The 25,479-nt window shown below is 53.8% G+C and overlaps 2 protein-coding genes and 1 long non-coding RNA gene across 8 annotated transcripts in view; 2 read left to right on the top strand and 1 right to left on the bottom strand.

Annotated features, from left to right (window-relative positions):
* The window catches only part of Actn4 (actinin alpha 4), a 66,807-nt gene extending 59,211 nt beyond the window's left edge, over window positions 1-7,596 (top strand). For 2 of the 5 annotated variants that reach the window (XM_041654922.1, XM_041654921.1), the window contains exons 12-21: window positions 537-687; window positions 2,287-2,395; window positions 2,522-2,662; window positions 2,749-2,931; window positions 3,021-3,155; window positions 3,858-4,037; window positions 4,673-4,819; window positions 5,663-5,728; window positions 6,190-6,348; window positions 6,461-7,596. In XM_041654922.1, coding sequence (XP_041510856.1) covers window positions 537-687; window positions 2,287-2,395; window positions 2,522-2,662; window positions 2,749-2,931; window positions 3,021-3,155; window positions 3,858-4,037; window positions 4,673-4,819; window positions 5,663-5,728; window positions 6,190-6,348; window positions 6,461-6,619 — 1,430 coding nt within the window. In that variant the 3' untranslated portion in view covers window positions 6,620-7,596. Of the gene's footprint in view, window positions 1-536; window positions 688-2,286; window positions 2,396-2,521; window positions 2,663-2,748; window positions 2,932-3,020; window positions 3,156-3,857; window positions 4,038-4,672; window positions 4,820-5,326; window positions 5,408-5,662; window positions 5,729-6,189; window positions 6,349-6,460 lie in introns of all 5 variants that reach the window. The other 3 variants (XM_041654920.1, XM_041654919.1, XM_041654923.1) reach the window with 2 other exon arrangements.
* Window positions 7,597-7,719: 123 nt separating this feature from the next.
* On the bottom strand, window positions 7,720-20,709 carry Capn12 (calpain 12). Its single transcript, XM_041654924.1, has 21 exons — window positions 20,473-20,709; window positions 19,141-19,210; window positions 18,889-19,007; window positions 18,561-18,694; window positions 16,475-16,643; window positions 15,828-15,902; window positions 15,641-15,726; window positions 15,359-15,433; window positions 14,000-14,163; window positions 13,682-13,917; window positions 13,297-13,308; window positions 12,922-13,130; window positions 12,646-12,688; window positions 12,509-12,568; window positions 11,848-11,905; window positions 11,453-11,523; window positions 11,292-11,354; window positions 10,257-10,335; window positions 8,159-8,300; window positions 8,041-8,089; window positions 7,720-7,962 (listed from the first exon to the last, which is right to left on the bottom strand). The coding sequence occupies exons 1-21, from the start codon at window positions 20,707-20,709 to the stop codon at window positions 7,936-7,938; spliced, it is 2,178 nt and encodes a 725-aa protein (XP_041510858.1). The 3' UTR covers window positions 7,720-7,935.
* Window positions 12,630-14,554, top strand: LOC121450142. 2 transcript variants are annotated; one of them, XR_005974554.1, is made up of 3 exons: window positions 12,630-12,742; window positions 13,576-13,708; window positions 13,880-14,554. It is a non-coding gene; the product is annotated as an uncharacterized LOC121450142 (long non-coding RNA). The 2 variants fall into 2 exon arrangements; XR_005974555.1 differs by having other exon boundaries at window positions 12,650-12,742; window positions 13,611-13,708.
* Window positions 20,710-25,479: the final 4,770 nt, after the last annotated feature.

The raw sequence follows: 25,479 nt of genomic DNA, 5'->3' as shown, positions 1-25,479 counted from the left end.
TCCAGGACTAATAACAGTGTTTCTCCCTTCAAAGAGTCTGAACAGCCCCACCCACTGTGCCGAGAAAGTGGGTGTGGCGACAAGATTGGGATAGGACCACCACCCAGGAGAGCAGCCTCCAAAGAGCTGGCCCAGGCACAGCTCCTAGGCCCAGACTCTTCCTACCCCTTTCCTGATCCCGCTGGGCCTGGCTGCAAGCCCAAGGGCTTCCCCCAGTCTCCATCCTCCACAAATGGGTGTCTGTAACTTTTCAACTGTCCTACCCTCTGTGTCTCCTACCAGTAAGAGATGCTGTTGAGAGCACGGGAGTTACACTGATACATCTGTCTCAGACCCATGCACACCAGGAATCCCCTAAGCCTGCACAGAACTTAGCTGGGCTTAGAGATCCCTGAGGAGCAAGGAAGACAGTTCCACGAGTTTCTAAGCTCCATCCTCTAGAGTAGTAAATGTGGTCCATATTGCTTCACGTCCCGTCTTGGATAGCTCTGTGGCTGATGGGCTGTTGTTCAGGTGCCCCTCTGCCACATCTGCAGGGAAGGAGGCCATGCTGAAGCACCGGGACTATGAGACAGCCACCTTGTCAGATATCAAAGCTCTGATCCGCAAGCACGAGGCCTTTGAGAGTGACCTTGCTGCACACCAGGACCGCGTGGAGCAGATTGCTGCAATTGCCCAGGAACTCAAGTATGTTTGCGCCTATGGCGTCGTCAGCGTAGAGTTCTGTCCTCCTCATGCCAGGAGAGCCTTACATTTCAACACCAATGAAAAGAGTGAGGGACCTAGACTCTGGTTGTTTGTCCCTCTCCCCTGCCTGCCTCGTTGTGTAGCTCTCCAGGCCCCTCCTCCATGTGGGGAGCACTGTACAGTGAGGCTGTTGTTCTGCCTGCCTAGTTTTTCCTGCTCAGAATACATTCACTGTAAGAGTTTCCAAATGGCTGCTGTCCCCTTCTCCCCCGCCCCAGTCAGATAAATTTGTGCATACAGTACACTGCGCCTCAGGAGCCAGTGAATGGGGCCCTTATTCTACCATTGCAGTGGGCCCGGGGAGTGGGAGCCTAGCCCATTACTTCATGGAAAATCCACAGGTCCTGGAGGAGCTCCTAAAATAGCCGTCTGCTCCAAAATAAGCTCCTTGCTGGAGCTGCTCTTTCCACAGAAACCCCCACCCGTTAGTCACCCCAGACTTGTACAAACTGCAGGGCCTTCCTACCTGTGCTATTGGGGCCATAGGAGCAGGGCTAGATCCTCATTCCTACCACTGTGGGCTACAGGGTGCTTGTTTGCATACCAGAGGCTGAACTGTGGTACTTGGGACCCATAGCATTGTTTGGTACCATGGTGTTACCCTCCAGATACCTGCTTGTCCAAACTAAGGAAAGCAATGGAGGCACTTTCATATGCTTGACAAGTGGGGTGCCCCTAAACAGACTTGGAGGGCCAGGTTAGCCTGTTCTTCAGATATTAGGTCCCAGAAATAGTATTTTAGACATGGCTCTAGAGGAAGTATCTTCAGAGAGAGAGAGAGCTGCACATTTTGTTTTCCCTGAGAGCCTCCCTGAGCAGCCCTTCCCCTGCGGTTCTGAGTTCAATTCCCAGCAACCACATGGTGGTTACAGCCATCTGTCATGAGATCTGGTGCCCTCTTCTGACCTGCCTCCTGGAGCACACATGGTCAAATTGCTCAGTCTGTGAAGTATTTCTCAAACAGGCATGAGGACATATTTGTATCCCAGAGCACACGTAAAAATCTGCATGGTGAGACAGAAGGGTCCAGTGAGAGACCTTGTCTCAAAACTAAGCTGAAGAGAGCCAGTGCTACGTTAGCCTCACAGCCTCAATCTACTAAAAGCTGAATGCTGTGTAACCCTCCTGGACTTCCCAGAAGCTCTCAGGCCAGCTAGCCTGAAGTATGCAGCCCAGCAGCAGAAACCCCAAGGTGGGAGGGAGGCAACAAATCTAGAAGGTTGTCCTCTGACTTATCCAAGGTTGAACTGGGTGTGGTGGTACACACTTTTAATACCAGTACTCAGAATGTAGGGGAAGGAGCCACGCGGTGGTGGCCTAAGCCTTTAATCCCAGCACTCAGGAGGCAGAAGCAGGCGGATCTCTGAGTTCAAGGCTAGCCTGGTCTACAGAGCGAGTTTTTGGACAGGCTCCAAAGCTACAGAGAAACCTGTCTAGTCCGGAACGGGGTGTTCTTCACTGCTGTCACCTGATAGAAGGGGTAGTGTGTGTGCAGCCCTGCCCACCTGCTAGGCTCATCGCACTCTGTGTGCTTCACAGTGAGCTGGACTACTACGACTCCCACAATGTCAATACACGGTGCCAGAAGATCTGCGACCAGTGGGATGCCCTGGGCTCCCTGACCCACAGTCGCAGGGAAGCCTTGGAGGTGAGGAGGGCTGTGTCACCAGAGCCTGATGCCCTTTGGGGATGTTGGGTATCTATAGACTTCTAGGCCCCCAGGTCTGGCTGACCTGCCTTCCCTTCCCTGTCCGTCCCTCTTTACACACTGTAGAAAACAGAGAAGCAGCTCGAGACCATCGATCAGCTGCACCTGGAGTATGCCAAGCGGGCTGCACCCTTCAACAACTGGATGGAGAGTGCCATGGAGGACCTGCAGGACATGTTCATCGTCCACACCATTGAGGAGATTGAGGTGCCCTACCCCGCCCTCTAGGGGACACCCCTACCCCAAAGCTTCCAGAGGGCAGGCTGCACTCCTTACTCTCATCTGTCTTCTAGGGCCTGATCTCAGCCCATGACCAGTTTAAGTCCACCTTGCCAGATGCAGACAGGGAGCGTGAGGCCATACTGGCCATCCACAAGGAGGCCCAAAGGATCGCCGAGAGCAACCACATCAAACTGTCGGGCAGTAACCCCTACACCACCGTCACCCCCCAGATCATCAACTCCAAGTGGGAGAAGGTGGGTCAGGGCCCTCTGGGCATGCAAGGGCTGGACTGGCCAGGTGGGGAAGCTACCACCTGACCTCAGCTATTGCATCTCCCCCACAGGTGCAGCAGCTGGTGCCAAAGCGGGACCATGCGCTCCTGGAGGAGCAGAGCAAGCAGCAGTCCAATGAGCACCTGCGCCGACAGTTTGCCAGCCAGGCCAATGTGGTGGGGCCCTGGATCCAGACCAAGATGGAGGTGAGGCCACCCACCTACCCACCCCCAGACAATGAGCCCAGGCAGGCTACCTGTCAACTGAGAGAGCTGGGTGTGGTCCCTGTGTCCCGGGCTGCAGATTTCATGACTCTAGCAGACCTGATTTCAGTTCTTACTGGTCAGCAGATGAAAAAGAAAGCCTAGCTAAAGATTGGCCAAAGCTGGTCTGAGCCTCGACTGTCCGATCTGAGCCTGGAGCTGGCCTGCCTTGCACTTAGGTGCTTTTGCTCACTACTCTGGTGGCTCCAGGGCTGGTACTAGTTTCAGAGTACAGTAATGGGGAGCCATGGGTACGGGGGCTCCGCCAGCAGCCAAGTCCTGATGCCAATGCCTTGCCCTCCATATATATAATTTTTATATATAAAATAATAAATATATTATTTTACTCGTTTTTAAGGAGCAGAGGAGCTTTATGTGGGGTGAGGTGTGCACTGAAAAGGTGAAGGCTGTCAGCCTGTCATAGTGCAGGGCCTCACGGATCAGCACCAGAGAGTGGTATGAAAGCAGCAGGGAGCAGCAGGGAGCAGCAGGCCTTCCCGATGGGGCAGCAGCAGGGAGCAGCAGGGAGCAGCAGGCCTTCCCGATGGGGCAGCAGCAGGGAGCAGCAGGGAGCAGCAGGGAGCAGCAGGCCTTCCCGATGGGGCAGCAGCCAGGGCTGGTGTCACCTGGATCTCCTCCCTGCAGGAGATTGGGCGCATCTCCATCGAGATGAACGGAACTCTGGAGGACCAGCTTAATCACCTGAAGCAATACGAGCGCAGCATTGTGGACTACAAGCCCAACCTGGACCTTCTGGAGCAGCAGCACCAGCTCATCCAGGAGGCCCTCATCTTCGACAACAAGCATACCAACTACACCATGGAGGTGCGCCCACACACACTACACCTTTTAAGAACTGTGGAAAGGTTACTGAAAAGCTGGACAAGCCCAAATCCTTGTCTTCAGGGCAGAAGCAGGAGGAGTGGGAGTAATTCTAGCCAGCCTGGAGCACATGTGGAGGGAGACCCTGACTCAGAACACCAGAAGTTAGAGAGAGAGAGAGAGAGAGAGAGAGAGAGAGAGAGAGAGAGAGAGAGAGAGAAAGAATATCTAGAATTACCTGAGTCCGACTGCCTTTTGTCTGGAGGGTTAATATTCCCACCTACCTGTACCTTACTTGAGCAAAAAGCCCTGGCCCTTGTTAGGCAGTCCCCTAGTATGAGGAGCATTGTTGTGCTAGGAACCTGAGAGTCCAGTTCCACATTCCAGTGTGCCAACACATGGTGCCACAAGTCGCCATGAGATTCCACCCCCTCGGAGGGTCCATTATTGAGCAGTGGCCAACATAGCTCTAAAGAGTTGTGTATGATGCAAGCATCTTGGCATTTCTGCCTCTGCCACATACATAGGTGTAGGTGAGGCCCATGATTGGCAGGGGCAGCCAGGAGATACCAGGACCCTTGCCCATAGCTATGGTATAGAGGCTCTTCTCCCCCAGCCCTAACGTGTTCCTCCCTCAGCATATCCGCGTGGGCTGGGAGCAGCTGCTCACCACCATTGCCCGCACCATCAACGAGGTGGAGAACCAGATCCTTACCCGAGATGCCAAGGGCATCAGCCAGGAGCAGATGCAAGAGTTCCGGGCATCCTTCAACCACTTCGACAAGGTAGGCTGTCCCCCCACCCCCGTGCTGGCACAGTGTGGCCTTTTTCCCCGTTGTTTTGTCCTGTCCTACCCTCTTCATCTCTGCATCCATCCATCCATTCCATCGACCACTGTCCACGGGGTGGGCAGGAACTTTGCCCTCCAGGCAGATAGGACTCTGGTCCCCCATGCAGTGTTTTTAAAATTCAGATCCTGATGACCTTTTGACCCAGTACCAGTGTGCAGCCTCCTATCCCTTTCTCCTGAAGGCAGGGAAAGGTCCTCTATCTTTGATCCCTGGATTTGGTCCTCCATGATACCCACTCTAGCCCCACTGAGGCCATGGGACCCTCTAACTGCCTCGCCCATCCCTGGCCACCACCTTGTCTACATCACCTCTAACTGTGTGTTTCCCTTCCCCATGTGTCCTCCTCCCCTGCCCACTGCATGTGGCCTGGCCCCTCTCCCACTTCTGTGGCCTGGTCTCTGCACTGCCCCTGTACGCCTGCCTTCGATGGCCCCCCGGCAGGACCATGGCGGGGCACTGGGGCCTGAGGAATTCAAGGCCTGCCTCATCAGCCTGGGCTACGACGTGGAGAATGACCGGCAGGTACGCACACCCTGGGGCCCCAGCAGACTGTGGCATTAACTGCTCTTCTCTCTCTCTTCTCTCCCCTCCCTCTCACCATTCCCCCTGCCATTATGTGCTGTCTCCCTGGCTCTCATGTCTCTCTGGTCACTTTCCCCCTTACCTGGTCTCTCCGGGCCTCCTGCCTCCCTGCTCCCTCCACTGTGCTGTCTGTCCGCTGTGCACATGGGGCCTACTCTGGGCCTGGCCTCTGCTATGCCTGCGTCCTGGGAGCAGAAGCAGACAGGCAGCATGGACTCAGATGACTTCAGGGCTCTGCTTATCTCCACAGGATACAGCCTGGTATGCAGCCTCTGCCTCCCCTGCCTCTGCTCCTCCCCCAGCCCCTTCACTGCCTCCTGAGCTTCCATATCTTCCTGGGGACACTCCTCCACCCTCTAGTGCAACACGGCCTTGCCTGCCTCCTCCTCTGCTCTGCTGCACTTGAGGGGCTGGGGTCCTTCCAGTGACCCCCCCAACCCCGCTCTTCCTACAAATATCCAGGGAACAGTCTTCCAACTCTCTCCCCTTCTTCTGTTTCTCGTTCTCTTTCCCCACCCTCCAGAGCTGGGACAGTGGACCCAAACCCCAGCTTCCCGAAACATGGGGGGAGGAGACCAAGGGGCAAACTCCCAAGGCCTGGTACAGCCAGGCTGTGGCCACCAGGCTGATGGCATGACCTTTCTATTCTTGAATTCTTCCAAAACTGGATTTGTAAGCAGCCTCACTAAGTCATGTGTACCCTCCCTACGCCCTCTGCACAGGGTGATGCTGAGTTCAACCGTATCATGAGTGTGGTTGACCCCAACCACAGTGGCCTCGTGACCTTCCAAGCCTTCATTGACTTTATGTCCAGAGAGACCACAGACACAGACACAGCCGATCAGGTCATCGCCTCCTTCAAGGTCCTGGCAGGAGACAAGGTGAGCAGGGCCTACAGAAGCACTGGGGCGAGTGATCAGAACCTCAGCCTACACTGGGCACTAGGTCAAGTGGGTGAAGTGGGTGCTTCAGAGTCCTGTCCTGTGCCTCCAGAACTTCATCACCGCTGAGGAGCTGCGGAGAGAGCTGCCCCCCGACCAAGCAGAGTACTGCATCGCCCGCATGGCGCCCTACCAGGGGCCTGATGCCGCTCCTGGCGCCCTCGACTACAAGTCCTTCTCCACGGCCCTCTACGGGGAAAGTGACCTGTAAGGCCCTCAGCTACCCTGACTGGACTCCCTCGGCCTCCCGGAGGGGCTGAGGAGCCCTGCCCAATCCTGACTCTGTATCTATGCAAAGAGCTCTTTGTGGTCCTTCTAGGGGTCAGGCAGGGAGGGGCTAGGCAGGGGAGGGAGGCCTAGAGATCAGCACTTCTGGTCTGCTAAATATATGTATGATGAGTTGTCGGGTTTTAACCTATGTGAAGGGGACACCGGACCCTTGGGCACCTTCTGTGTCCCAGAGACACCTTTCCAACCCAGGTCCCCTCCTTTGCCCCTGAGGCCCCTTCAAGGCCTCCCCTCACATCCAGGCCAAAGCCCCATGTGCCTTGTCCAGGAACCACCTGCCCTGCAAAGTCCAGCAGAGGGCACCCCGCTCCCCTGGACCAGATGTCAGTGGCTCCTTTCTCCCCCCCTCCCTTGCCCCTTTGTGATTACCAGGAGCAGAGGACCTGCCATCATCCCTCTGCTCCAGGAGTGCCGGTGGGGCAGTCAGCCCCAGCCCATCTGGGCTCTGGGTCTCAGATTTTTAAGGACCAAAACCAACAAAAACACAAAGAATGGAACAAACAAACAAAAAAAATCTTAAAAAAAAAAAAGGAAAAAAAAACCTATAAAAAAACTATAAAAATTAAAAACTTCCAGAGAATTACTATTTACTTTATTAACTTACGGATTTATTATATAAATATATATCCATCTAGCCGCATATCTCTGCCACCTCTCTCACTCTCGTAATGAAGACATAGTTGATTCAATGCCCTCCCCAGCCCCCTCCTGATTTTCCCCTTGTTTGTGGTGGGCAGGGGTCTGTGGAGACCTCCTGAGGTGGAGGTGGGCTGCTGGCCTGCCTGCCTGGTAGTGGATGGGTTTCACCCCTTTGAGTTTATTCTGATTGATTTTTATTTTCTTGGTTTCTGGATAAACCGCCCTCTGGGGATGGGAGAATAAAACTTGTAATATTTTTAAGAAGGAGTCTAGTGCCATCTTTTCTCTGCGTTGCTGTCACACCCTGGGGAGCTTGCAGGGCCAACCACGTGTACCCATGTGTGGATGTGGGCCTTTCTAAACAGGGACTGGCATATGCACAGGCTTCAAAAGGAAAGAAGGCAGTTCTGTTTGGAAGCTCAGGCCCATAATCCCAGTACTTGAGAAGACATCACCAGAAGAAAGACACCAGTGCCACCACCTGTGCAGGGGTGGTTGGGACTAGCCCCAGGAGGGTGCGTGTCCAGATTCAGCTTCCACCACTGGTGCCAAACAGGGCAGCTCAGACCTGGAGGAGGGTGGCCTCCCTCAGCTTCTGGCCTAGGAGAAGGTAGCCACCTCCGACCACTGAATAGAAAAGAGAGAACTTTGGAACAGAGGCCTCAAGATGGTGCTGGAACCACCCTGTCTCTCTTGCTAGCTCACCTGTTTGTGGGTCAGGCAGACAACCCCCTCACCACCATCCAGGTGTTGGCTGCAGTGACCTGTGTTTGAGAGGCAGGGTGAGTACCCAGCACTAGTCCTGAGGTACGCCCCAGCATACCCACCCAGCCAGGAGCAGCACTCATGGAAGATGCAGGTGAGCCGGGCTGCACAGGACACAAAGCGTTCGAAATCCACTCTGAGCCGGCTGTCCCGGTAGCGGCTAGTAAGGGACTGTGTCAGCTGGTTGTTCAGGTGGAAGCCTAGAAGGAGGCTGTGTTGGTTGTGGTGCTGCTTTTTGTTTGAATTGGGGGGGGGGGGTAGGTGTATGTAGTGTGTGTGCCTGTGCAAACTAAAGACTGCTGAAGACTGACTTAGTGTCTTCCTCAGTCATACTCCACTGTGTGACGCAAAGTCCACTGAAATCCTGAATTCAAACCAGTTTCTTTTAGCTAGCAAGTTTCCTCTGGGGGGTCACTTGTCTCCTCCCAAATGCTGGGCATTTAGGTGAGCCACAGTGTCCCCTGACCTTCACATGGGCACTGGAGATCTGAACTCTGACCCTTATATATACTTTAATATGTAAGTATTTTACCTAAGCCATATCCCTGGCCCTGTGTTCCGTTTTGTGTTATGTTTAAGCGAGGCTGGCCTCCAACTCCTTTTAAGTAGCCAAGGATGGTCATCAACTGGTTCTCCTACCTCTACCTTCCAAGTGTGAGATTTAAAGCCTAGGTTTAACTTAGATGCGAGGTGAGCACTCTGCAAATGCAGTCTGGGCTTTATGTTGCTGTTTTGGAATGTTAGAGAGAGAACCTGGGCCTTTGCACATGTTAAGCAAGTGCTATCCACTGCACTGTGCCCCTAGCCCTTCACTGGGGGATTCTAGGCAGGGGCTCTACCACTGAGCCACACCTCAACCCCTCACAACCCCTCACTGGGGGATTCTAGGCAGGGGCTCTCCTGCTGAACTGCATTCACCCCACAGCCCTTTGTGTATTTTATGAGACATTAAATTACTTGACCTACAACTTGCCATCTTGCCTCTGCCTCTCAAGGTACCTACAGTTGTGGCTAGCTTTGTGGTTGTTCCTTCAGAGGTTGGCTGTCTCCGAGCTGCCTGAAACACTGGAGAACCCTGCTGTGTAGTTCTCTTCTGAAGCCACGCCTAAAGTATAGTCATGGGCCTTGTCACCTCTGCTGTAGAATCACAGTGAGGTTTCAAGAAGCCCCAAGGCCTGAGGACTTGTTCCTCCCAGCTTCTATGTGCCCCTTATAGGCCCAATGATAACTGCACAAGTTTGCACTGTATCTTTGTGTGCTCACTCAACAACTCCAGGTCCCACCCCACACACAAACACCATGCCTAGAGCTAGGTTGCTTGAGGCAGGTCACTCCCTTTGATGTTCATGTACCCGTTCATATTAGCATATGCTGGTCCAGGCCGGGCTGAAGGAAAACCTGGCTAGATGGGGTAGAAGGACCTGAGAGCCCTCGGCCAACCTGTTAGAATTGCTGAATATTCCTAAAAAGACATAATCAGTTTCCTTCTGTGTAGAACAACCTTTGTTTGTGCCACTCACTTGGGGTGAGTAGCACAGGACACAGAGAATGGGGCAGATGGATGGATAGGTGATCCAGTGAACTCCCGTCCTCCCAGTCTATCCTGTGTCCTGCTTCTTTGGGGGTCAACACCCTGACCCCCAGGCTTTCTACTCTGATGCTTCCGGATAATGTCTTACATGTTCCTGGACTCTTGGCCACTTTCTCCAGATCTCGTACTTGGAGTTTATCTCTTCCACTGGGCAGTTGTTCCACCCCCAAATCTCCCTGGCTCCTTGTACTTGGTGGTCACAGTTAGAAGCATGGACCCAGCCATCTTCCAGAAGCTTTCAGCAATCCCACTGAAGTTCCCTAACACACATCTCCCCATGGCTTAGGGTCCTGGGTGGGACTTCCTCTGCTGTAATGCAGTAGCCTCGGAAGGTGCTTTGGGATATTCTGTGACTTTGGAGAATGACTGCCCTTGCATTCCACTGTACACATGAGCCATGTCACAGAAGCAAACACTCAGTTATGTGCCCAGAGCTACCACAGAAGGAAGTTAGTGCTGGGCCTTGGGAACAGCCTCAGTCTGGGATAGCCACAGGCTGAGGGGTGTTCTGAAAGGAGGAGTAGGTGCTGTCCTTACAAGCATCCGGGAAGGTCCCCATCCATACCTGCAGCATTCAGGGCCAGCCTTAACTCATAGGAGTTCATTGTCCCAGAGGCATCTTCATCAAACTTGTCAAATGTGGCCTGGAGGGTGAAGAGGCAGATAGACGGGAGGGAATTCCACTCAGATCCCTGAGCACTGATACTGCACTGTGAAATAGTCAAGAGAGGGCCTCTGAGGCCCCCGCTGCCCTGGCTCCTGGCTGGGGACCACTGTGCACATGTGTATCTCACAAGACAACAAGCTCCCGGCAGGCCTTTGGGAACAAGTTCAAATCTTTCTACCCACAAAGGCTTAGGGGAGGGCTTAATAGCTGGGGTTATGGTTCCAGGATCCTGCAGCTACTCCTTCCCCCTCGCTTGAAGGAGTACCCATTGGTAGCTAAGCAAAGGCTCCTTGGAGGTGACAGGTCTATAGTCACAGGGCAAAGGAGCTGAGTTAGGAACGGATTCCAGGATTCCAACAGGAACCAGCAGCAGCTCTGGACCAGTCTAGTTCCTGCTCTCAGAGGGCCACAGTGGGGTGACAAGAGCATTATATCTTTCTCTTTTTTCACTATTTACTTATACAACAGTCTGCCTCCATGTGTGCCCGCACACCAGAAGAGGGCACCAGATCTCATAGGTGGCTGGGAGCCACCATGTGGTTGCTGGGAATTGAACTCAGAACCTCTGGAAGAACAGCCAGTGCTCTTAACCAATGAGCCATCTCTCCAGCCCCGCATCATATCTTTTTCACTCCCAAGTTGGCATGAGAGGTCCAGTGCTCCATTGGTGGCCCGCAGGACATTAGTGTCTAGAGCAGAGAGGTTCTCAGCTGGTGTGTCGGGACCCCTTTGGGTGTCAGCCCTTTTCTACAGGCACATCAGACATCCTACATAGCAGATATTTACAGTTCATAACAGTAGCAACATTACAGTTATGAAATAGCAACATGGTTGGGGTCACCACAACAAGAGGACCTGCATTAAAGGGTCCCAGCATTAGAAAAGTTGGGAACCACTGCTCTAAGAGGTAGCTGGTCCCTATGCTCACCTTACCTGCCATACCAGGAGATGGCCCCAGAGTTCCTGGAAGTGGTGTAGGGCCAACCTTCGCCCATGCTGCAGATGAGGACATCTGGTTACAATTAATGTCCCATGAGAGGCAGGGGGGATCCCCAGCATCTCTGTCCCTCCTCCCCATACACTGTCTCACATACCCCAAAACACTGCACAAGCTGCTCGCAGGTCCTGAGCCCAATCTCTCCAGAAGTCCTGGCATTGGCCCTAGCTACAAAAAAGAAATCCGACACCTCTTGCATATGGACCAACATCGCAAGAGCTATGTGGACTAACTCCCGCAGTGGGCATTTATAGGAACAGGTGCAGAGTCACGCCTGACAAAGCCAATAAAGCTGTGGTCCCAAGTCTTTGTACATGGTGCTTCTTAGGGGAAGACGGGGAGGGGGGGGCGTGAGTGATTATGGCCCTCATGTGACCATGAGACCATAGAAAGAGGAAGCTCAAGCTGAGCCCTGGTTCCCCTTGCATCATGCATAAAGGCTCTGGGTGAGCCGCTCCAGTTGCAGAGACCCCCTCCCCTGGCCAAACTCACAGGGCTCCAGAGCGATGCTTATTAAGGTCTGCAGCTGAAGTGCATCGAGTTCCTCCTCCTAGTCAAGAAAGAGCTACTTGTGAGGCCACTGGTTCAATCATCTAACTAACGAAGGCTCTGGGCCAGGCCTTGTGCTCCGTAGTGTGGAGGTAGCGGTGGCTACCTTCGTAGGGTTCAGCTAGAGGAGGCAGGTCTAGCCCTTGGGTGGTCACGACAGCGATGGTTAGGGCTCCATACACTGGCTGTGGGAGCCCACAGTGGACAGATGACAGAGGAGGACACTTAGGGAAGACTCTGGCCGGGGGTCTGAACCTCCAGAGAAAGCAGGGGCAGATGGAGAAAAGCCCGGTGGCAAGGGAAATCGTTCAGCACGCCCAGAGGAACACAAACAGGAAAGCATCATGGAAGTAGAGGGGGACACCCAAAGCCCCAGCATGGTGGCCCGAGTCTGTAACCCTAGCACTGGGTTACCTGAAGGAGGCCAACCTGGCCTGCAAGATGCAGAGTTGTTCCAGGGCACCCTGCTCTGCAGTTTTGTTCGTTTCTTTGGTTTTTTGATTTTTTTGTTTGTTTTGTTTTTGTTTTTGTTTTTTTGACACATAGGGAGAGAGGGAGCTTTGCATCATTTGGCCAGACACCCCAGTCCCCGACCCCTCCTCACCTCTCCAGCCAGCTCCAAAAACAGCTGAGCCAGCTCCAGCTCCAATGGTTTGTAGGGGACCTGTTGGGTGGAGGAGTTCAGTCCCCTCCCAAAGTCCCACCCGCTGCGTCCAGTCCCCGCCCACAACAGTACCGCACCTGGAGGGCGTCCAGGTCGGCGCTGATCACGTCATCGATCTCCCTGCAAATTACGGAGTGGGAGGATGATTTCAGGCGGGGAATCTCAGCAGAGGAAGTGAGTGGAGTCAAAGGGCAGTGGGTTTAATCGGGGAGAGGATGGGTGGCAGAGATTCCAGGGAGGGCGTGGCTGGGATGAGGGCGGGGCTTTATGGTCCCTGAGCGGGATTTGGTACCAGGGGCTAAATGGATGATTCTAGATTGAGGTCCCTGGGCCAGGGTCGGGGTCGGGCTCACACTGCGGTGTGGCTGCGTTCCGAAAAGATGCGCAGTGTGAAGTCGGCTTCGTCGCCCACGCGTGAGGCGCTGGGTACCACCAGGTAGTGGCCCGGCGGCAGGCGGCAGCGGCGGCTTACGTCGCGGCGGGCGCAGAACACCGAGCGGTCAGCTCGCAGCAATCCCGGCAAGAGCGCGCGGCTGCGCGGGGAGTCCCAGAGGCCCAGCAGCTGCGGGCGGGGCGCCATGACCACCACCACCCCAAACTCCCCACCCAACCCCCTGGTCCTCCACACACACACCCAGACTGTCTAGCCAGGCCCTCCCGTGTCCCTGGTTTTTCAGCGCTGGTCGACCAAGCCCTAGGGTGGGTCTGGGGTCGCATCTGAAACCCACCTCCTCTGGAATCTGCAGAGAGGAAAAGTCGGGGAAGTGGGGGGGGGGGCGATGTGCAGATTCCCCTCCCTGAGCCCCCCACCCCCACCCCTCACACCGTCCTTTTTTCTCGATCCTTAATATCCCCCCATCCTAATCTCAGATCTAGGTCCCCTCTGACCGCTTCCCCAGCCCTTTCCTTTCCACCTATATCCTCGTCCCTTCCCAGTCCCCTTAGTCACCTCCTGCCCTCTGACTCCGAACCTTTTTCTGTCCTTGTCCCTGAATCCGTCTCTCCAGTTCTCTCAACAACAGCTCTCCTCCCTAACCCCCAGTTCCCTCCTTCCCGTTACAACGCTCGTGTGACCCTCTGCCCCACCAGACCTCAACTTGACCTTGGCCTCACCTGGAACACGTGGAAGCCCACAGTGAGGTAAGTGAGGCCCCTGGCCCTCAGACACCGGCGGTTGCGCTGGATGAGCGACAGGAGGACCGTACACTTGGGCATGCGGCCTCCCCTCGCTGGGCCCCGCGCCCCTGCTGCTCCCCAACCACCCCAGGGTCCCTCTTCATCATCTTCATCCTCTTCTTCATCTGGCTCCAGCAGCGTCAGCCGGAACTGGGGATTGGTCCAGAAGGTTTCTGACAGAAGAGAAGGAGGTGGAGTTCCCAGCCTGCCACAGCCCCCGCCCCAGCTTCCTTCTCAGGGGCCCTCAGGCCTCACCAGCACTGGGCTGGCTCCCGCCGGAGTTGAAACCTCTCACCCAGCGGCCCTGGAAGATGTGGATATGCCAGCCTCCGCCAGCAGGGCTGGGACCCAGCACCTCAGGGCTCAGTGAACAGATCTGGACCGTGTTGAAGTGCGTGAGGAAGTCCTGAAGCTCCATCCTGGACAGCACCGACCATGGGAGATGCCCAGTCACTCCGGAGTCCAACTTGAGGGACCCCAAAAGTGGTCTCCAGCCACAAAGCTCCCAGTTCCTTAAATACTGCCAATATAAGCTCCACTCTCCAGAAACCCTGAAGGTCTGAGGCCTTGCCAAGTCATCCGAGTCCTGACAAATGCCCCACTACTGGGGATATTTAAACTCTCAGATATCTTCAAATTAACTTTAGACAATCTTCAGGTAGGCCGGGAAGATGACGGAGCCGGTAAAGCTATGGTCGCAGCTCACCTGTGGTCGCGTGCTATTACTTTAACCGTGTATAGGTGTATTGTGTTTCTCTGCTTTTGTTAACGGTGCAAAGACATGTGACATTTATTTGAGTAAATAAAATTAACTTGGAGTCAGGAGGCTGAGTCAGCAACTAGCTGACAGGAAGTGTAGGGAGGAACTACGTGTGTAGCGAGGGTTCTTTAGTGGGGGCTGAGCAGAAGAAAGGTCCCTTTTGGGGGAGAAAAGGAGAGGAGGACGCCGGGGGTAGCTACACAACCAGCAACGAAGAAAGACACAGAGAAAGACATAGAATAGAGAAAGGTAAAAGCCCAGAGGCAAAAGTAAATGGGATAATTTAAGAAAAGCTGGTTAGAGACAAGCCACGCTAAGGTTGGGTATTTATAAGTAAGAGTTAGTCTCGGTGTTTATTTGGGACTGGGTGCTGGGCCCCCAAAGAGTAAAGCGTTAAACAAACAAACAAACAAGAAAACAGTTTCAGCCTGACAACCCTAGTGAAAGGTGGTCTCTCAGCATCGTGCATTTCTGCACAGATGCAGTAAATACAATGTATATATTGAAAGCCCCAAATGTCACTAAGCCTCCTCAGCCGCCCCAAACATGATTCTGTCCCTTTCAATCCCCCAAAATCAGTGTTTCCAAATTCCTTTAGACTCCTTCCATGGGCTAATCATGGTGGGCTCATGCCTGCAAGCCCTGCATTGGGGAGACTGAGGTAGAGAAACTGGCCTGAGTCCGAGGCTATGCTGGTCTATGTAGTGAATTCTGTCTCTCTTTGAAAACAATGCCCTTAACAGTCCTGTTCCTACTGCTTCTGCCCTGACTTGTCCAACCCATGCATTTCTGTGTGTCCTTTCTGTCCCAGTGTCCCCTCCCCTCACAGGTAGAGTGGGTCCCCGAGAACTCACCAGAACTCACCGTCCTCCTTTTTCACAAGCAGGGCATCTCGCCACTCAGAGGGAAGCATGTCCCAGCGAGGACAGCTAGAGACCAATGTGAGATGTAGGCAAGGGGGACTGAGCCCCCTCATCCCATCCCACCTGTCACCCCCACCCCCAGCCCATCTCACCTGTCATCCCACCCCCAGCCCATCTCACCTGTCACCCCACCCCCAGCCCATCCCACCTGTCACCCCCACCCCCCAGCCCATCCCACTGTCACCCCTCACCCCCCCCCCAAGCACATCCCACCTGTCACTCCAGGGCCCGGACCACTCCACACGGCCCCAGGGGTTCCTCAGCCGCAGCAGCCGCACCTTGGTGAAGCCCAGGAACATCTGAAGACAATGTCGTCAGTGAGGGTGGGGTGGGGGCGTCTTCACAGAGGGTAGCATGGGGACACCCCTGTTAGACTAGCCCAGCAATGGGTGTGACTCACCTTGTGTGTACCTGTAACAGAATACGCATGTCCCTTTACCAGCCCTTCATCTGTGCGGATCTCACCCCGATCACTCTGAAGGAGGACAAGATTGGGAAGCTGGGGTTGGGGACAGGTCAGCTGTCTCTCCAGCCTCCCAGGACAGGTTATCTCTCTCTCTCTCTCTCTCTCTCTCTCTCTCTCTCTCTCTCTCTCCTCCCAGGACAGGTCAGCTGGCTCTCTCTCTCTCTCTCTCTCTCTCTCCCTTCCTCCCTCCCTCCCTCCTTCCCTCCTCTCTCTCTCTGGCCTCCCAGGACAGGTCAGCTCTCTCTCTGGCTTCCCAACCCCGCTCCATGCTTCCATCCCAAGAGCTGTGCCAAGGTGCTCAGCGAGGGTGACAAGAGACACAGAAAGGAGAGGGAGAAGCCTGGGCCCTGGGTCACAGGCCTATGATCCCAGCTACACAGAAAGCTGAGGCAAGAAGACCACAAGTCCAAGGCCAGTGTGGAGGGGTGTAGCTTCCCTGTAGAGCCCAGGTCTAGAATCTACCAGCAAGGATCTGGGGGTCAACAGCAGGAAGTAGGAAAGACAAGACACTCTGCTCCCCTCCCACCGCATCCCTGACTGTGACGGTCTAGCAGAGGTCCATTTGGGGGCTCGGCTCTCACCAGGGCAGTGGCACCCACAAGGGACTCCTTGGCCAGTGCATGGCGAAGGGCAGCAAAGAGACCTGGAGTGTTTCGTCTCAGGTAGAGGACCTCACCCACGCCTCCTGTAAAGTCCACGAAAGCCTCATTCATGTGACCTCCTCGCATCACCTCGTAGGAGCCATGGAGCCTGTTGGAGCAGGTGGAGTGGGTCGTGGGTGGGGGACTCTATCAAGGTGATTGTATAATATATGTGTGTGTGTGTGTGTGTGTGTGTGTGTGTGTGTAATATATGTGTGCATATTGGTTTATGTATTAGTTAATGTTTATATATGCTTTGCCTGCATGTATGGCTGCGCACCACATGTGTGCAGTGCCCAGAGGTATTAGGTCCCTGGTACTGAAGTTAGAGACAGTTGTGTCTGGGAATCAAACCTGCGAGAGCAGCTACCACCCTCAACACTGAACCATCCCTCCAACCCCCTCCAGTACCCCTCTTGTTTTTGAGACAGGATCTCATTATGCAGCCTTGGCTGGCCATGAACTCACTCTGTAGACCAGGCTTACCTCACACTCAAAGAGACCCGCCTGCCTCTGCTGTCAGAGTGCTAGAAATAAAGGTGTTCGTTCTCTACCACGCTCAGCTTATTTTTTGTTAGTCACGGTATTGCTGCACAGTCCAGTCTGACCTTGAACTTGTAATCCTCCTGCCTCAGTGTACTCAGTACTGTGATTACAGGTGTAGGCTACCAAGCCTGGCTCAACCCCTGAAATATTCAGAGATGAAGCGGGGAGCTCTAACAGGGTTAGGCCTCTGATCTCTAGAATCAGTGGGACAGGAGGCCATGGGCCCAGCTGTGCTAGAATTGTCAGCCTTTCATGAATGAACCTTCGAGGCTCCGGAAGGCTGTGAAGGCGAGGCCTATGGGGACTTGTCAGGGCTTCCACGGCCTGAGATGGAGAGGATGTGCTGTGGATGTCTAACGGATCATGAGAGATGGAGCAGGATTCAAGGCCCTTCAGGGAATAGGATTTACCAAATCCAGAGCCTGATAGATACATGGGATTTTAGGATCCTTAGGAAATATGGGTATCAGTGGACTTCTAAGAGTGTTTGTGGGAGGGCTGGAGAGATGGCTCAGCCATTAAGAGCATTGCCTGCTCTTCCAAAGGTCCTGAGTTCAATTCCCAGCAACCACATGGTGGCTCACAACCATCTGTAATGAGATTTGGTGCCCTCTTCTGGCCTGCAGGAATACAGGCAGACAGAACACTACACATAATAAATGAATAGAATAGAAAGAATAGAATAGAATAGAATAGAATAGAATAGAATAGAATAGAAAGAATAGAATAGAATAGAATAGAATAGAATAGAATGTGGGAAATGTCAAAAGGGGAGACCTTTAAGATTTGAAGATTCACAGGTTGAGAGTATGTGTCAGTGGTAGAGCCCCTGCCCAGAATCCCCCAGTAAGGGGCTCGGCTGTGGCTCAGTGGTAGAGCCCCTGCCTAGAATCCCCCAGTGAGGAGCTGGGTATGTGGCTTAGCATGAACAAGGTCACGGGTTCCATCTTCTGCACCTACACACCCTTCCTAAATTAGCCAGGAGTTGTGCATACCTGTAACCCATGTCCACAAGAGTCCAACAAAGAAAAGTTATGAGTTTGAGGCCAGTATGGGCTCCTTAATGACTATAAGTAAATAAATAAAGGGTTTTCCACAGCATGGGGATATAGTTCAGTCGGTACAGTGTGTGCCTGCCCAGCATGTATGACACCCGGTTCAAGCCGCAGCACTATATAAACCTGTAACCCCTGCACTCCTGAGGGAGAGGCAAGGACGTCAGGTCCAGGGTCTCCTTGACTACATAGCTAGTACCCAGGCAGACGAGGCTGCGTGAGGTCCTTTCTCAATAAAATAGCAAATAAAATACCAAATAATGAAAGTTCTAGGAGAGTGTTGTGATGCTAGGACCCTGGCTGCTAGGACTTGATTTGGGGTCCTCAGTTGTATGTCTGGAGGACCCCAGATGTTGGTACTCCACATAGCTTGGGGCCTGTTCCTGGGACTTGGGGCGAGAGCTGGGAGGGATTGGCATTCTTACTTGGCATAGGCCTTTTCCAACAGAGGAGCCCAGAATTCATTCCTCTGTTCTGAGCGCACGAACATCAGCTTCCCCTCACGCACAGGCAGCCTGTCGTCAACCACCACATCCACCCAGCGGCCAAACTGCCAGAGCTAGGGGAAAGAAAGGGCAGGAGTGGGCTCAGCTTCCAGGCTGCCTGAGTCCAGCCTTCCTTTCTGTCTACCACTTCCCAAATTCCAGAATCCCAGCACCCAGGGGAGAACTGTGAAACCAAGGTAACTGTGAAACCAAGGTCATCTTCCATCACAGGGGAAACTGAGGCATGGAGCGAGGAACTGAGCTCTACCTGAAAATGGAAGACCCCTGCATATCCATCTTGGAAACTTTGTCCAGGAGGAACCACACGGTACAGGAGTCTGGGGTACAGTGTCAGGGAGGCGGCAGCTGCAAGAAGCCAGCAGTTTCCTGGGAGGGGATAGGCTCGGATTAGATGAGGAGGGACCAAGGGACCAGCAAATTCAAGAATACAGGGAAAGATGGGGGTGGGGGGAGAAGACGGAGGTGTGGAGCTGTCCAGACCCTGGGTCTGAGGGCTCACCCAGGCTTCCCTGACATACATCTGTCCTGCTCATGTCTTCACAGATGAAGTGGGGTTCAGCACAAAACTCCTGGAAGACGAAGATTCCAGTGAAACCAGGAAAGGGAAGACTGGAGCAACTGAGAAGCCAGAGGCCCAGGTCCCTGACACCTAGGTAATGAGGGCCTGTAACTCTCGGAAGGCCTGTGGGTAGGAGCGTTGCTTTCCTGAACTCTCCCCGCCCCCAACCTCATGGCTGAGCCTGTTGTTATCCATCTAGCCCCACTTCCTCAGAACCAGGGTCCAGGCCCAGCCTCTTTCCTCAGACCCAGAAACCTAGGCCCCAGCCTTCCTCCCTCAGACCCAGGAACCCAGGCCAGCCTCTTCCCTCAGACTCAGGGATCTAAGCCTACCCCTCCTCTCTCAGACCCAGGGATCTAAGCCTACCCCTCCTCCCTCAGACCCAGGGATCTAAGCCTACCCCTCCTCCCTCAGACTCAGGGATCTAAGCCTACCCCTCCTCCCTCAGACTCAGGGATCTAAGCCTACCCCTTCTCCCTCAGACCCAGGGATCTAAGCCTACCCCTCCTCCCTCAGACTCAGGGATCTAAGCCTACCCCTCCTCTCTCAGACCCAGGGATCTAAGCCTACCCCTCCTCCCTCAGACTCAGGGATCTAAGCCTACCCCTCCTCCCTCAGACTCAGGGATCTAAGCCTACCCCTTCTCCCTCAGACTCAGGGATCTAAGCCTACCCCTCCTCCCTCAGACTCAGGGATCTAAGCCTACCCCTCCTCTCTCAAACCCAGGGATCTAAGCCTACCCCTCCTCCCTCAGACTCAGGGATCTAAGCCTACCTCTCCTCCCTCAGACTCAGGGATTTAAGCCTACCCCTCCTCCCTCAGACTCAGGGATCTAAGCCTACCCCTCCTCCCTCAGACCCAGGGATCTAAGCCTACCCCTCCTCCCTCAGACTCAGGGATCTAAGCCTACCCCTCCTCCCTCAGACTCAGGGATCTAAGCCTACCCCTCCTCCCTCAGACTCAGGGATCTAAGCCTACCCCTCCTCCCTCAGACTCAGGGATCTAAGCCTACCCCTCCTCTCTCAGACCCAGGTCCCAGCCCCAGCCCTCCTCTCTCAGACCCAGGAGTCCAGGCTCAGTCCTCCTCCCTCAGACCCAGGATCGCAGGCCCAGCTCTTCTCCCTCCGACTCAGGGATCAAGAATCCAGGCCGCACCCCTCCTCCCTCAGACCCAGGAACGCAGGCCTAATCCTCCTCCCTCCGACTCGGATCAAGAACCCAGGCCGCACCCCTCCTCCCGCAGACCCAGGCCCCAGCTCGACCCCACTTTACATAAGGCCTCTTCCATTCCACCCCTTTGGCCTTCTCTGAGTCGGGTCCCAGCTTGTCATAGCCAAGGGCATCAGGACCAGCAGAAAAGTAAGGGTCACGAAACAGGATTCCGGATTCCAGGCAGGCTGTCCGGATGGCTTCGTAGTTCTGGCCCTTAAAGAGCTGCGGGCCCCTGGCTCCAGCCTCGGCCCCGTCCTCCACCAGCTGGATGGTGACCTTCCTGTCGCCACTCTCCATCCGGATACTCTGGACTCACAGATGGACCCAAGCCCTTTAACCTCCTGAGTCATGAGGCGGGGCTTCTGTTCCATTTGTACCCCGTTGGGGGTCTTTAGGCAGCCAGGAGCATTCTGCCTTGTTAATATTAATTGGTGGTTTGGGGTGCGATGGAGCAGGGACGCCTCTTCAGTGGTTTCCTCCCTGGGGCGTGGAGCCTTCAGTTGTGGCCAGCTGAGAGCTTAATGACCGTCAGCGCCACGAAAGGTAAGCAGACCTAGAAGGACCAGCCGCCACCACGGGAGTGCCGGGAAGGAGGTCAATGTGGGGGTGGATTTCTGCCTGCTTGTTCCTGTTGCCACATCTCAGCACCACCCTGGCCTTCCTGTTTCCCTGTCTGTCTTTTGGGGAGCAGTGCCTGGTAGGCAGGTGCTCTCTCCTGGAACCACATCCCCAGCCCTCCGTTTACTTCTTATTTTCATACACGGTCTCACTGAGCGTCTGAGGCTAGCCGCTCTCAAGTCTCTTGCCTCAGGCTTCGAGTGATAGATCTGCTCGTGTGTGTTGGGCGTCTGCTTTGTTGTTTTAGACCGAGTCTTATGTAGCCTGCTGGGCTGGGAATCAAACCCAGGGCCTTGTGTGTACGCTGCCGTTTGAGCCAGTTCACAGGGAGACAATCTTTGTTTGGATTTTTTGTTTTGTGTCAGGTCCCCCCCGCCCCCCCACACACACACAGAGATGACAAGTGACAAGACATGCTAGCCCCTTAATGGTTTTCATTTGCTTCTCTCTGCATCTGTGTCTTTGCTTGGTTTTTAATTGGGGGGGGGGAGGGTATTTCGGTTGTTTTCCTTTTTTTTTTTTTTTTTTTTTGAGACTAGGTTTAGACCAGGCTGGCTTTGAACCTGCAGGGATCTGCCTGCCAGGAATCAAAGGCATGTGCACCACCCCTAGCTTGCTTCTGCCTCCGATTTTGCCTTTCATCTCTGGTCTTGTCTGTCAACTCCACTTTTTGACACTGCAGCCCACACGCGGCATCCATCACTCACTGAGGATGCAGGATTCCTCCAGGCCTCTCTGCTGACTCTCACGCAGGTAGACCATGGTCAGCTAGGTCACCCAGGCAGGACTGACTACACTGCCCTGTGCTCACCCTTGCCCAAGCTGTGGGGCCCCTTCCCCAGCTGAGCAGGGGCTGAGCAACAGATGTAGGCAGATCCCTGGCAAGGTAGAACCCCTCCCCCTCCCCGCTTCAGGAGCCTGGTCACCTTGGTGACACCGAGATGTCACTCATACTTTCAGCAGCCTTCCATCCAACCCCTTCCCTCCCAGCACCATGGCCAACAACAGGGGTGTGTGAGGCAGAAGGATCAGAAGTTTAAGCCTCAGCTACATAGCAAATTCCAGACTAGCCTGACTACAAGGGACCCTGCAACAAAACAATGAAGAAAGAAAACCCCACAAATTTTTCTTCCTGTGGAGTTGCCAGGGTCACACAGACCCCCACATGACAGGTATCTGACTCAAACCTCAGCCACCGACTTTGTCTGAAGCCAAGTGTATATGTACTCCTCACACCTGTGATCCAGCGCTCAGGAGGAAGAGACAAGACCAGCCTAGGCTGAACGGTGGGGCAAAGGACTGTATGCTTTGGGCTGACCCACATAAGCGTCAGGTGCCTCCGTTTCTTCAAATAGTAGTGGGTGTCTCTAACTTGCCTTTCTCCCTCTCTTCCTGCCTCTTATTTCTATTTTTGCCAGGGCTGACGATGAACGTGGGGCCTCCTACATGTTAGTCAAGCCTCTACCACTTCTCTACCTCCCGAACCCACAAGCCTGTCGTTGTTAGATCCCAGCTTAGCGTGTTTAGGAAGGAACCAGTGGCTTATTCTCTAGCCGGTGGCTCTCTTAAAGGCTGGTTCCGCCCCTTAGACTCAAACCCGCCAATTACAGTGCTGCAGTCTCTGGCCACGCCCAACCACGCCCCCAAGGCCCTCCTGAGGGAATCTTTGCTAGCCTCTCTCCGTGGTGTTGCTAAATTAGTTAACACAAACGTAAAGCGCTAAGACTACCTTGGAGAATGAGAGTAACATACAAGCACAGCCAAGCGATGGGTCTCCCTGATGCCCGCGCCCCGCCCCGCGCACTGGGATTGAAGATGTGCACGGCACATCCAGCTGTAGTGAGGACGTTCATTGGAACGGATTATCCATACAGCAGGAGCTGTATCGGCCACCTCCTGCTCTTAGCAGCTGCCAATACCCACCAGACAGAACTGATGTGTGCATAAGACAAATTTCTCTGAATTCAGGGCATTAAGCCTGTCCTTAAAGGCTGCGATGTAGTTCCGTTGGTAATATTCCCGCCCAGCATGTAAGAAGCCCTGGGTCTCAACCCGATACTGAATAAACTGGGTTCAGGGTGCACAGCTGTAGTTCCAGCACCCGGGAGGCGAAGGAAGGAGAATCAGCAAGGTCATTCCTGGTAACAGAAGGAGTTGGCTTCACGGGTTTGGAAATGAAGCCCGAATGGTGAGCAGAGCTGGGATGAAGCGGCTCCGGGTGACACAGGCAGGCACAAGCACAGCCACACAACCTGTTCTGTGAGCCGATGAGGCTGCAGATTTGTGCTCTGAATGTACCTTTCATACAAGGTTCATTTGAGGTCAACTTGACCGTGTCCTTGAAAAACCCTATTGTGGCAACCCTAGAGGTGGCTTCAGGGACTACTGAAGGCAGGATCAAGACAACGCACACCATCCCCCAAAATGGACCAGATCCCTGCACTCTACTCAAAGTAGGGCAGAAGTATCTAAAATATTTTTGCTTTTAAAAATTTATTCATTTTTTAATTTTATGACCATTGATGTTTGCCATGGGTGTTGGGTACCCTGGAACCAGAGTCAAAAACAGTTGTGAGCCGCCATGTGGGTGCTGGGATTTAAACCCGGGTCCTCTGAAAGAGCAGTCAGTGCTCTCAACTGCAGGGCCATCTCTCCAGCCCTGAGTCTAACATATTTTAGCCAGCGTTGCACACCGACTCAACTAATGTGAACTCATTTTTAACATCCGCCCTGCCGATTAATAAGTCACTGGGCACACCAGTGGAGACTGGTTCCTGAATTCCTCCGTGGCGACTCAGTAAAGCTGCTGCTTCTGAGAGCAGAACGGTGGAATCTCTGGCCATAAATGCCCTTTTAGTTTTTTTAAAAGGTAGTGTGAGGGGCTGGAAGCATGGCTCAGGGGTTCAAAGCACTTGCTGCCTTCCAGAGGCCCTAGATTTGGTTCCCAGCATCCACATGGCAGCTCACAACTGTCTGTAACTCCATCCAGAGATCTTATGCTGTCTTATGACCTCCTTTAGCGCCTGATGCAAATACGTACGAGCAGGCGAAACACTCATACACATAATCTTCTTAAAAAATGACTTGTGTGGGTTAGGCTTGGTGGCACACACTTTTAATTCCAGCACTTGGGTGTCAGAGGCAGGAGGATCCCTGTGAGTTCAAGGCCAGCCTGGTCTACAGAGCAAGTTCCATGCCAAACAGGGCTCCATATCCTCCTGCCTCACTGCGCTGAATGCTGGAACCATGGGAGTGTGCCGCCAAATCCTGTTTCCCAGTTGGCTTCCCTGGGAATGAATGTTCCGCACTGAGACAACTGCTGGCCCCTGGCTGGTGAGTTAAATGACAAATACTTACATTACCGTGACATAATAGATCAAGTTCCCGGGAAACAGACTCTGAGGGGTAGCTGTGTCCAAGAGGAAGTGAGAGGCAGGGCTAGCTGGGGAGAAAAGTCAACACCTAAGCTGGGATGTGGCTCAGCAGAAGCCTGCTCAGCATACATGAAGCCCTGGGTCCGACCCCCAGAACTTGTTCCTCTGGAAAAGCAGCAAGTGTTCTTACCCAGGGAACTCCAGCCCTGAATGAATTAGCTTTTGAGACGTGGTCTCAGGTAGCACAGGCTGACCTGGAGCCCACCAGACAGGCAGGATTCCTGAATTTCTGGGCTCCACCTCCTGAATGGATTACAGGTGTACAGCGCCAGCTTTGTGAAGACAGCTAACCCAGGGTTTGCACCCTAGACCACAAGCCCTTGAGCGCTGGGCTACATCTTCAGCACTCATTTCAACTTTTTCTTTCTTTCTTTCTTTCTTTCTTTTCTTTTTTCTTTTTTTTCTTTTCTTTTCTTTTTTTTTTGGTTTTTCGAGACAGGGTTTCTCTGTAGCTTTGGAGCCTGTCCTGGAACTAGCTCTTGTAGACCAGGCTGGCCTCGAACTTGCAAAAATCCACCTGCCTCTGCCTCCCGAGTGCTGGGATTAAAGGCATGTGCTGCCCGGCTCCTCATTTCAACTTTCAATCACCTCATAGGGACTATGCATATTCATGAGGCAGAGAAGGGCTTCTAGAACCTCAGCTCTGCACTTGAGAGCCAGGATTCTAACCAGATCTGGAGGCCTGGTGTGTCTATACAGCCAACGTTAAGGAGGCGAGGCAGAGGAACCATGAGTTCCAGCCAGCCTGGGCTACAGAGTAAAGCCTTGCTGAAAATAAAAATTAGAGAGAGAGAGAGAGAGAGAGAGAGAGAGAGAGAGAGAGAGAGGAAAAAGAAAGAAGGAAAGAAAGAAAAAAGAAAGAAAGGAGGGAGGGAGGGAGGGAGGGAAGGACAAAGGGAGGGACGGAGGGACAGCGGGAGGAAGGATGAAGCCAGAGCACAGGAGTCAGGGTTTGTTCAAGGGCCGACCCTGAGAAGACAGAGCACTGTTTTCATGTTGCTCTCATAGTCCCATC

Source organism: Microtus oregoni, unplaced genomic scaffold (assembly GCF_018167655.1).
Source record: "Microtus oregoni isolate MIOR12 unplaced genomic scaffold, Mior012 000006F_ref0000085, whole genome shotgun sequence".
Lineage (NCBI taxonomy): Eukaryota > Metazoa > Chordata > Mammalia > Rodentia > Cricetidae > Microtus > Microtus oregoni.
Note: the sequence above shows the minus strand (reverse complement) of the source record. Positions and strands in the feature narration are given on the sequence as shown.